The following is a 12,565-nucleotide window of genomic DNA, read 5'->3' on the forward strand; positions in this document are numbered from 1 at the left end:
ACTGGTTTGTTCCACTTTGGAGTAAGCTGTTGGAGGAAGAATCACTTTTGTTGTGTGTTTCCTTGGCTGATGAAGCCTTCCGGATCGAAGGCGAAACATTTCAGCACCAAAAAAAAAAAAAGAAACTGTCTAGATGACCTGACTGAAAAATGTTCAAGTGACTGAATGTTTTCCACATCTGTCAGAATTTTATCGTTGCACACTCTACAGTAATTCAGCGCCTCTTAACTCCAACAATGTTTCTGGACTAGTTGAGCTCACTTCATCTGAGGTTCTTCAGTAATCGGCATCAGTCTTGGAGGACGTCTGACTCTTCAGCATACCAAACCAGACCAATAGAATGCTTTCCATCACCCATAGCAGGTGTTCCTGTGTCCTCTGTAACTTGTAGAGTATTTTAACCAGCAGACCAGACTGAGGCGGTTGGAGCTGAAGAGAAACACTTGGAGTTGGAAACAAATGGGCTGAGGTGAAGAGGCAGCTGTGGTCAGACACTCTAAGCCTTCAGAAAAGCTGAGTGGCTTAAGTTGTGTTGAAAAAAACTGCTCCTACATAAACATTATGTCCAGTTGTTTAGTAACACGTGCATGGAAAATCTGTGTAGAGGAAGTAAAAGAATAAACTTAAGTCATAGGTGATCATCTTTTTTTTAAGCCTGGAAGATCAACTTTATGCAATAAAAACGATTCAGTAATGTGAAACTGGAAGGACGTTCAAGGTTCTTCATGGTCATTCGCATCACATGTGGTACATGAGGTGGAACGAAATTGTGTACTCGAGGTCCCAGTTACACCCAAAAATAGCAAAACTATAAAGTAGAAAAAAGAAACAGTATACAAGGATCTAAGCTATACGCTAAACACTAATAATGCATGGTGTATTAAACAGCAGCCTGAACATGAGTCTGTTGTGCGCAGATGGGGATGAAGTAGGGCTGAACAATTAATTGCGTTTGCAATAATATCACGATATGATAAAACGATATTTTCTAACCGCGAAGGCTGCAGTTGGACTGGTCGTGACCTGGTTACGTGACTTGCGAGTGAGTGGAGCAAAACAAAGCAGAGCAGAGAGCGGGAGAAGTCAACGCTGCGTTTTAACTGGTTGCACAGTGGCGTCAGGCTCGACAGAAGCTGATACAGCTGAAAGTTTGGTACCGAAGAGCGGCACGTCCGCTGTTTGGAAATATTTTGGCTATAATGAAAGAAGACGCTGCACAACGACATGCAATGTGCAAACCTGCCTTGCCTCTCGAGGTAGCACCACAAATCTTTATCAGCACTTAAAAAAACACCACAAAGCCATTTACGATGGTTGCATGGCTAGAACGCCAACGACCAGCGCTTCAGCTTCAAATAAGCCAAGTAGCAGCCGACAGGGATCACTGACCGAACTGTTCGAAGGTATTACTCCGTGTGAACATAATTCAAAACGGCACACAGAAGTAACTCGAGCAATAACGGAGTTCATAGTGAAAGACATGATGCCCATTAATATAGTGACCAGGCCTGGGTTTGCATCTTTGGTAAACACAGTGGATAAGTGGTACAGGATGCTCGTGCACACATTTTAGCCAAGTTGTTATCTGGAGCTGTACAAAAAATGCAGAAGCAGAGTTGCAGCGGAGCTGAAAACTGTGGAGGTGTTTTTTTACATCTGAAGCAGATTTATTATGAATACAGTAGCTTATGGGTAAGAAATCAGCAGCATGGATAATCAGCAGCATGGATAATCAGCAGCATGGATAATCAGCAGCACAGTGTCAAATCTCCAATTAAAGTTGCATTACAGTGATTATTCTGGTTAGAGATTTATGAGTCTTAACAACTTCAGGGTAGAAGCTGTTCCTCAGTCTAGTGGTTCTACACTTAATGCTCCTCAACTTCCTTCCTGAGGGGAGTGGGACAAAAAGTGTGTGCTGGGTGAGTGGGGTCCTTCATGATACAGGTGGCCCTCTTCCAGCATCTGGAGGTGTAAATGTCTGTGATGGTGGAGAGGCTGACTCCAACATCTTCTGTGCAGCCTTCACCACTCTCTGCAAAGTTTTTCTTTCTGCAGCTGTGCAGCCTCCATGCCACACATTGATGCTGGAGCACAGGATGCTCTCCACTGCACACCTGTAGGAGATTTGCTGCACTAAAAATAAAATCCTTGATCCTTCACCTTCATTACAACCTCCATTAAATCTACCTGGAAAGCACGAGTTTACAATGTTATTTTACTAGTTCGATACAGAAACTAAAGCAGTCCTCTTGGTTTAAAAAAAAAAAAAGTCTAATTAACGGCGCTGCTTACAGTCCAGTAAAGCAAATTGGTCAAGTCTTGTTCTGCCTGGAGTCATTTAAAAGCAGCCAGGGTGACATCAGAGGGCTGCTTTTATGTTTCAGGAACTGCATTAATACCCCAGTGAGCATTTGCAGTATATACATGTATTACAGAAACTTTGTCAACTCCAGATAGGAAGGAAAAAAAATGTTAATAACTTTTAAAGCCCCCGCACATTTTTTATGTCTTTAACCAACTCTTGTCTTCACGTTTATCCAGTTTGGACTGGTTCTTTTTCTTACCATGCTGTCCCCGTTGTATCACATGTCCTCTGCTTTGTAGTCTTCAGCTGAGTTGTGCATGCTCATCATGCACTGATCCATCAGCATAAAACTATTAAAAACAGAGGGGCAGATCGCTGCAGCTCTTCCTTATCAGTCAAACCAGTTAATTAATATCGCTTAATTAAAACATGACGAGGCCCTATGTATCATGAGGTAAGTGTCAGCTTCTTATTGTCCTCCAAACACGGGATATTTAATCTGCATGGCAGATCTTTGCTGCAGTAAGCCAATTAAGCATGAAGGCTGATGAAATAGCCTGTTAAAACTTTGGATCAAATTTGGGAGCTAACTAGTCCACCACAAAGTAGAAAAGCATCCGTGTTTGTAATCTGTGCCTCGTTCTTCTCGTTTAAAAAGCCTGAGCTGGAAAATCCTGGGACAGCTCTATAATGAAGTGTGTTTGTGTTGGGGGTTAATGGGTGGGGTCTTTGTTGTGTGCTCGATGAATTAATGAGGAGCAGTTTGAGCCCTGAGGTGTTCCACTTTGCTCTGCCTTCGTGTTTTCTCAGAGAGCTAATTTCTTTAGCCGTAGCCTACCAGGCCTAATTATACTTCAACCCCTCAGTGTTCTTGTTGTGTTTAAGTGTGACATTCTTTAAACTGACTTGGATAAAACAGCCTCTAGCCCAAACATAATTCTGTGCACTGTTTATCTCCTCAGCATCACAGCATCTTTGTCAGTTTCATCTTTCTGTCTTGAGTGATGTTGAACTCTTCTTAGAGACTAATAACTTGAATATTGTGCTGCTGCTTCACAATAGATGCTCTTTACTCCATGAAGGCTTTCCAGCGTTGCAGGTTTTTGGTCAGCACCATCATCATTTGAAGTAGGTTTAAAGCAGCCAGTTCCTGGTTAGTCAGTAATACATCTACCGTATTTTTCGCTATATAAGTTGCGCTTTTTAGCATAATTTGCATGCCCTGCGACTTATACGCCGACGCAACGTATTTATGTTTTCTCCCATATTTATAAACCAATTGTTGTCTGAGATATGACTGTTTTCATTCATTTTGACTGGAAAATATTGAACACTACTATTTTCAGCCACTAGATGACACTCGAGTAGTATGGCATACTGTTATGTCATGTAATAGGTAAAAGTGGCTATTAATGACACAATCGGCTTGCCATAATTTGCCACCTTCATCCAGCTCGCCTGGAGAAACCGTCAAATCAGCTTAATTTTTCGCTGCTCTGCCCCAGTGAAATGCAGCTAATTTGACCATTAAAGTGCATTTATTGAGTAAAAGTTACTCTGAGACACACCTTTACTATAAAGTCGAGCAAACAAATAACTGTTTTTAAGTGTTAATCTTGTTAAATTCTTGTTATTCACGCACCTGCAGCCGCCATTTGGCAGCCAATTGATTTTTGGCACAACACCGACCCACATTTCTGGGTTGTCAGCGGTGACGCATTATAGATGTGACGTATACGGCAAAGTGACATATTTATGGCTTTCTCTACTTCATTAGACATATTTGGACTGATGCAACTTATAGGGCAGTGCGACGTGTACGGCAGAAAATACGGTACAAGTTTCATCTCTTTAAAAGAAAATCTCCCAGGTTTAAAAATAGGATGGCAAACTACTTGAATGATCTTGATCAAAAATCCCAAAGTTTCTTCCTTGTCTTTTGTATCACCTTCTAGCTTTATCTTTAATCAGTGATCTGATGTTTTGAATGAATGCACAGTTTAATTACACACTGTGTTTACGGCACAGAAACGCACGGAGTCTTTCACAGGGAGGACTGATAAACAACAACGTTAAAAGAAGTTTCAGGTAATTTGCAACTCTAAGCTAATGCATTTTTAATTTATATTTTATTTAGTTTAGCCTTGACAGCTGAAGAAAACACATTCATGTTTAATTAGAATGCTCCAGCGCCTTTCATGCCAGATTTTAAAACTAAAATCATTCGATGTTGAGAACTGACAGAATTGTATGCTCAGAGTATGTGATGTGAATGATGCTCAGCTACTACCACATCCAAGTTTAGCTTAATATCTGTAAAATTAATTGAATTATCATTATTTTAGTGTTAGCTAATGTTGATTAGCTGTAGTGGATATCTTGAAGTGGATTGACTCTAGTCGTAAATGTAAATCCATTGATTACTTAGTGAAAAACGTATTAACCTCCATCCAATGGTTTATGAGATATTTTGCTAACAGGTAAACAAGGTTGACTCCAATAGTTAATCCCAAAGATCTTGCATAATAATCTCTACTTTGACTCCTAAAATGTATAAACATAAAAATAAAAAAAACTATTTGGCTTAACCCAACAAAGTTAAGTCAGGTCATCTGGACAGTTTATTTTTTGTTGAGATGTTTCGTCCTTCATCCAAAAGACTTCATCAGTCCGCGGAGCCACAAAAAACTGAGTCGCACAGGCAGCACACTCACAGAGTGGTCCGACCAGTTTGATGGTGATAAGACGGTTTCTGGAGTTTGCCCTCTCCCCATCAACTCCTCTGAGGCAGCCACGGCTGAGTTTGTTGTGGCTCCTCGGACGATGAAGTCCTATGGATGAAGTATGAAACATCTCAACAAACAAGAAACCGTCCAGAGGACCTGCCTTTGTTGGATTTTTTTACCTGGATTATTAACCATGAACACTGATGTTTGACTTTAGACATCATGCACAAATAATATGCAAAATAAAATAAAAAATTAATCTTTTAAAATGAAAGTATGTCAGATGTGACAGATACGATATTTCAGAACAGAAAACAGAAACTCCAAACTTCATAAGCAGGTGCAGAAGCATGTAAATGACTTCTTCTTGTCAAAAAGACCTGTATTTATTTTTCATGTGCTTTTTTTCTTTTCTTTGTTGTTGCAGGACAGCAGGTGGTGAAAGTGAACAACCAGTTTAAAGTGATGTGCGTGGCCCTGTACCCCGGCAGCCCAGATGTTTTCCTGTGTGGAGGTTACAGTCCAGAGGTCAAAGCCTGGGACTCTCGTTGCTGCAAGGTCAAACATACATGAAGTGATTTTTACTGACCTGCGTTGTAACACAGCTGCCTTCCACTCTCCTCCGCTGCACACGAGTTTAAACACATTGATCCATGCTGGCTTTCACTGCAGGACCACAAGTTCTCTCACTAATTGTTCAAAACAAACCTCAGTTTAATCCAGGCTTCTTAGACTTAGTTTAATCCTGGCCTCTTAGACTGTCCCTGTGAAGCCGTCGCCTAATATTGCTATTAAGCCTAATGGGCTGTTTTATATGATAATCCCGTTCACTTCCGTAGGATCTGAGTGCTTGCGTGTAATTTCTCCCCTCTGTGAACTGAATCGTCTCCCAGCAGGGTTTTAGATTTAAAACGGTGGAGATGCTTCTGCTGGTATAGGAGTCAGTGTGAGCTGCAGACAGCAACAAGCAGGCTGGTAAAGCTCCAGTGCCGTCAGTCTCAGGCTCGAGCTGTCTCGCTGTGGGGCCAACCTATCCCAACATACTGTCAGGCCTGATTGTCTCGCACACCCACTGGCTCGACCATACAACCGTTACTGGGAAGGCAGGCAGACTCAGGAGGCTGAAAAAATAATCCAGAAATGGCTCTCGCTGTAAAACCCTGCTAAAGAAGCACAAGTTTAACGCTACAGAGAGGAGGAGTGTGGTTTAAGTGACAGGTGGGGGTCAAAGGTGAAACTAACCCAGACAGAGCTGCTGGATGTCTGGTCAGCTCTGATTGGACCAAACCACTGATCAACCTCAGATATTATAAGTCGAAGAAAACATGACCACTGTTTTTATTACATTTTAATCCCACAAGAACTGCATTAACTTACTAGCTGCTGATAAATAAACAAATAAATAAATAGTTGCTTTCTGAGAATATAGAAGCAGTAAGATTTTTTTTCAACTGGTAACTATATAAAGAAAATCTAAAGAAACATAAATATTTGCAATCTGATGTTTGGGTCTATTAGTACTAGAGTAGTTCCTCGTTTATTTTATTTTATATTTTTTAAATTTAGTAAAGGTTGAATTATCGTGGGGGATTCGTACCCTGAAGACCTGCGATAAGTGACAAACCGTGAATAGTAGTAGAAGTAGTAAGTAGTAGTTTATTTTTATTATATATGTATATGTATACAGTATATATATAAAGGCATTTTAAACCCTTCCCACACTCTTGCAATACAGTAGTCTCTCGTTTATCGTGGGTGTTAGGGACCACGCCCACTCACGATAAGTGAAAAACCGTGACGTATGGATACAGTAGTCCAAGTTCAGTTCAAGTTCAATAAACTTTGTCATGCCATGTGCCAGGCTGCAATCACACTCATCACCTGTTACTCCCAATCTCCCTCCTTACATAAATAATTTTAATTTAAATACTGTAAAATTTTAAATGAGCAATTGATGCAGCATGAATTGTTTATTCAAAATATTACAGTATTTAAATTTAAATTGTAGAGAAGAGAAGAGAAGTGCAGCAGGACGTCAAAGGGATGTCACGCAGCTTCAGCTCTGCAGCACGGAGCACAAATGTACTTTTTTTATTAATTACACTTCAACAACTGAACATGGAAGTTCTAAAATAATTAAAAATAACTTTTAACACATATAGTTTGTGATTATGATGATTTTTACGTTGTGACATACTTTGAATTTTAAGTTGGAAGACAAAAGTCGATCGGTGCATCTTGACAGCAAAGGGTTAACCCTTCACAGAGATGCAGCAGGAGAAATGTGGGCATGGCAGAGAGTGGAGATCAGCTGATCAGCTGCAGGAGGGAGCTTTCTTTTGCACTTTTGGACTGCACACATGGTACAAAATCATTTAAAATAATTTATTTTACATAAACAACCCATGGCTCATCCATCAATTAACTAATTGTGTCATGTCCAATCTTATTTTGAAAAACCGCAATATAGTGAATCCTCCAAAAACGAACCGCAAAGTAGTGAGGGACTACTGTATTCTAAACAATTTCTGAACTCTAAACGCTCTAAAAGAGCACAAAATGTCATGATTTCAGCTCCCTGCCTCGTCTGCTCTTGGCCACCTGCAAGCGCTCTTGGCCACGCCCACTTCACTCTGCATGGAGAACAGCTGATCAGCTGCAGCAGGAAGTTTGTCCTGCAGTAAGGGCTGCACAAAGGTGCAGCAGGTGCTAAATAATTTAAATTAATTTATTTTAAATAAAAAATCCATGCCGATCGTGCGGCTCATCCATCAATCAGTGTGTCTTGTCCAATCTTATTTTGAAAAACCGCGACAGAGCGAGCCCGCGATAAACGAACCACGAAGTAGCGAGGGACTACTGTAGTTTAAATGGTTTCATTTCATTAAATTGTTTCAAGCTCAAATCGGTTTATGTATTTAACTAATCAACTCTTAATTAATTTCTTCATTAGTCTGAAACATCTGGCCGTTGATTTGTGACCATCGAATGGTTTTATGTTTTATAATGGCAGTATCTCTGACCTTCATGCAGGGCATCTGTTGAGATCATTTCAGCTGTATTACACGCAGAAATCCAGTTTGCTCCCTCCAGGTGCACGTCTGCAGCTTCAAATATGAGTCAGTTTATTTAATAAAAGTCCAATAGAGGTGCATGAAATTGTATGAGATGTGTGAAATCACTGCCTTTATGTTTGGGTCCTGAGCTAACAGTATGTTTTTATAGACAACAGCTCATCATGTTTGACTTTATGACCTCCCGCCTGGAGCAACAAAGGAGCAGATGTTTTCTTTCTTCTTGTTGATTCCTCTTCTGAACCAAATATATCTGGATTGTGTTTTTATGAGACACTAACACGCCCCAATAAACAGCACGGTCTGACTGAAAGGCGATCAGTCATGGATTTGATGAAATCTTTAAAGGTTGAATAGTAATGTGAATATGTCTGTTTTTACATGCATGCATATGTTTGTGTTCATGCATTTGTGTGTTTGTGATTTTAGGTGGTGAAAGTGTACAAAGCAGGGATCCAGCAGACGTTGGACATCCTTTTCCTGAGGTGCGGGCTGGATTTCATAACGAGCACGGACTGTGTTAGCAGGGACTCTGCAGACCGGACCCTCATCGCCTGGGACTTCCAGACCACAGCCAAGGTTTCCAACCAGATTTATCATGTAAGTATTCAGTGTTGGAAAAAACGAAAATAACGTCAGACTCTTTAATACATGGAAATCTGACTGGTTTATCAAGTAAAACAAACTAAAATATATATATATTTTTTAAAACCGTCAAACTTTTTCAGGCACATTCCTAAAAAAGGTGTCACCTTTTTGATGTGGAACAAAGTTGGAAGTGAGGCGTTTGAAAGCAGCACATTTTGAGAATAAAAACTCTAGAGTCTATTGAGTGACGGCCTTTAAAAATAGGCTTTTATTCATCTTTGTTCTATATTTGGATTGAACTAATTCTTAAACAGCACGTCAGCGACTGAACTGAACTGTTGGTAAACCAAATATCTAATAGTTTCTGTTACTTTGGCCACTTTTTGCACCTTTAAACAAAGAACCTGTTTAATCATTAAGGAGTACTTATCATACAGCGTGAAAAAAGTGTCAAATAACTGTTTATAATGCTTCTAATTTTCACCTTCCGCTCAGGAGCGTTACACGTGCCCGAGCTTGGCTCTCCACCCACAGGAGGAGTCGTTTGTTGCCCAGACCAACGGGAACTACATGGCACTGTTTTCCTCCCAGAAGCCCTATAGAATGAACAAGAGGCGGCGATTTGAAGGACACAAGGTCAGTAGCAGCTGTGACCTCAGGGCGACAGCGGGGGACACGCAGGCCTAGTCTGTTCAGAGCAGCAATACAGAACTAGAGACTGACCGATATGGAAATTTTGACTATCACCGATACCGATACTGGGAGGGGGATGCTTACGCCAGTAACCGATATATTGGCTGGAAATTTTTTAGCTTTGTCCACCTCCAAGAATCTAAGCAAACAGGTACTTTAACTTGTTTTAACACTTGAAGTCTCGAAACATCTTCCTGACGTGTGTTCACATTTTCTATCCTCCACAGTTCACCATAAAGTTATCAAATGTGTTACAAAAATATAAATTAAACAAAGAAGCTTCCTTCCCTGTTCATTGTTTAAACAGTCAAGTAAAGATTTCAGACAAACAATGCATTTTATTGAGGACGACAAAGTTAACGTTATTAGCACGGAGATATTTTATTTACCTCTATGTTAGATTTATTGTTCTGGATAAAGTTTTACAAGGCAATAGCCTATGCTAGGTTATCTAAACATTAGCTTGCTAACTTGAGAGGTACGTAGCGAATGACAAGCAGGTTGATGGATTGAAGGGAATTTTTTTTATTGTTGATATTTTTTTATTTACAGATCAGTTACAATAAACTTACCAGGCTCTGCTCAGTAAAATATGCTACACAGTATTTAGTTGTTCCCTGCTTCGACTGCCCTGAAAGTGAAAGTTAAAGTGAACGGCCATGACTTGAAAGTAGTCTTCATGCGCCCTCTGCTGGATACATTGCACAATTACGGCTCGTTCTCAGCATTTTAGGGGTGATAATTAGAAGTGTTTATATCGTGCATAATGGGGTAATTATCAGCGATACATGTCCCCAAACGTCCATATCGGCCTAAAATATCGGTCCTGACAATATATTGGTCGGGCTCTACTAGAAGCTGATCCAAACCCTGGGGTTTTATCTCATTACAAGTCCTGCTGCTCTGTAACTTTTTTATTTCTAAATAGTTTTTTGCTCTTATCTCAACCATGCATGCTTTAAAAAAAATCAAGATTTAATATACCGTATTGTTTTACAATATTAGTGTTTAGCATATATCTTAGTGTATAGCTTAGATCCTTATGTACAGTTTTTTTACAATTTATATTTTTTTGCTATTTTTGGATGTAATTGGCACTCTGAGTACACAATTTCGTTCCACCTCATGTACCACATGTGATGCAAATGACAATAAAGAACCTTGAGTCGCTTTCAGGTGGAAGGTAACGCACTTTGACCGTTCCATTTCTCGTCTAGGTGGAGGGATTTGCTGTCCGGTGTGATTTTTCTCCGGATGGGACGATTCTGGCTTCAGGGAGCTCCACGGGTTCGGCTCACTTCTATGACTACCAATACGCTCGCATGCTGCACTCTTTCCAGGCTCACAGCCAGCCCTGCCTTTGTGTTTCCCAGCACCCCGTCCTCCCAGCGACTGCGGTCACCTGCGACTGGGCGGGCGACATTAAGATCTGGCACTGACGTCTCAATACGTAGAAGTAAAACTGGATTTTAGGAGCAGAACTTACAGACTAATAATCTGAAAATCTAAGCACAGACTGCATGAGATTAAAAGATTTGTTTTCTGCTGTGATTTTAATTGGAATCAGTGACTTGTGGGAGAACTGTTCAGCTACAGATGCAAAATAATCTCTTTTTTTTTTGTCAACCTTCCATAATAAATAAAGACATACTGTAGCATCTTTTAAGATTTTGTAAAAATAAAAACACCCTGGGCATTTTCTAGTCAACGCAGTTTGTTTTTCAGTACAGTTTGGATCATACACTGCTGACTGGAGTCTCCGCGGCGCCGATGTTTCTTTTCACACCAGCAGCTTAAAGCTTCACAGAGAGCTGGCTAAGGGTCTGTCAAGTTCTTCCAGGATTCTGCCAATCAGCAATGCAGCAGGGGGAGAAAAAACATTTAGATCTATTTTTAGATGCCTAAAATATGGATTGCCGATAATCTGTTTGAAGTTTTGCATTTGGTGCCTTCAGTGTTAGGTTCTACTTGCATTAACAGTGGAAATTAGAGAAACGGAAGATTTAAATGTCTAGAAATAACCTTGGAAGAGTTTGAGAAGCTAAATGTGCAAACATGTTGGTGAAAGCTGCTGCTGTTCAGCGTTATCTGCATGTGTTTTGCTGGCTTATGAGTCAGATGAAGAGTTTTAAAGAAATCACCAAATCAAAGAGATAAATATAGAGTAACTGTAGCAACGTCGGACAACTCTGAACAATATATACCGTATTTTTCGCTGTACAAGTCACAGCTTTTTGCATAAATTGGCATGACCTGCAACTTATACACCGAAGCGACTTATTTTTGTTTATTCCCATATTTATAACCCAATTTTTGTCTGAGGCAGCACGGTGGCGCAACTGGTAGAGCTGCTGCCTCTCAGCGAGCAGGTCCCTGGTTCAAATCCTGGGCTCTTTCTGGGTGGAGTTTGCATGTTCTTTCCGTGCATGCGTGGGTTTTCTCCAGGTACTCCGGTTTCCTCCCAGAGACCAAAAACATGCATGTTAGGCTGATTGGTAACTCTAAATTGTCCCTAGGTGTGAGTGAGAGACTGAATGGTTGTTTGCCTCGTTTGTCTCTATGTGTCCCTGTGATGGACTGGAGACCCGTCCAGGGTGCACCCCGCCCCTTGCACAGTGATTGCGGACATGGGCACCGGCGACCCCCTTGACCCAAAATGGAAGGAGCAGGTAAAAGATGATGGATGGCTATTAATGAGACACTTGTCTTGCCATATCAAACGTAAAATCAGCTGCATTTCACCGCGACGCCCAGGTGAAATGCAGCTGATTTGACCATTAAAGTGCATTTATTAAGGAAAAGTTTAACTGAGACACACCTTTACTATAATGTCGAGCAAACATAATTGTTTTTAAGTGGTTATCTTGTTAAATTTCAAAGAAATGCACAGCGAGTCCTCCCTCTGCGCGCTCCTGCAGCCACGAATCAGCTTTTGAAAATGCAGCTGATTTGACCATTAAAGTGCATTTATTAAGGAAAAGTTAGACTGAGACACACCTTTGCTATAATTTTGAGCAAACAAATAATTGTTCTTAAGTGTTAATCTTATTAAATTCTTGTTAAAGTTCTCCCGTGCACGCTCCCGCGACCGCCATTTGGCAGTCAATTGATTTTTGGCACAACACCGGCCCACGTTTCCAGGCGGTCTGCGGTGACGCATAAAAGATGCAACTTAT

General features: G+C 40.6%; 1 protein-coding gene across 1 annotated transcript in view; it reads left to right on the forward strand.

Annotated features, from left to right (window-relative positions):
• The window catches only part of wdr25 (WD repeat domain 25), a 37,969-nt gene extending 27,141 nt beyond the window's left edge, over positions 1-10,828 (forward strand). Inside the window, 4 exon segments of the mRNA XM_037695162.1 lie at positions 5,462-5,592; positions 8,538-8,708; positions 9,192-9,332; positions 10,607-10,828. Coding sequence (XP_037551090.1) covers positions 5,462-5,592; positions 8,538-8,708; positions 9,192-9,332; positions 10,607-10,828 — 665 coding nt within the window.
• Positions 10,829-12,565: the final 1,737 nt, after the last annotated feature.

The sequence above is a fragment of the Nematolebias whitei genome, chromosome 21, assembly GCF_014905685.2.
Source record: "Nematolebias whitei isolate Nwh7 chromosome 21, NemWhi1, whole genome shotgun sequence".
NCBI lineage: Eukaryota > Metazoa > Chordata > Actinopteri > Cyprinodontiformes > Rivulidae > Nematolebias > Nematolebias whitei.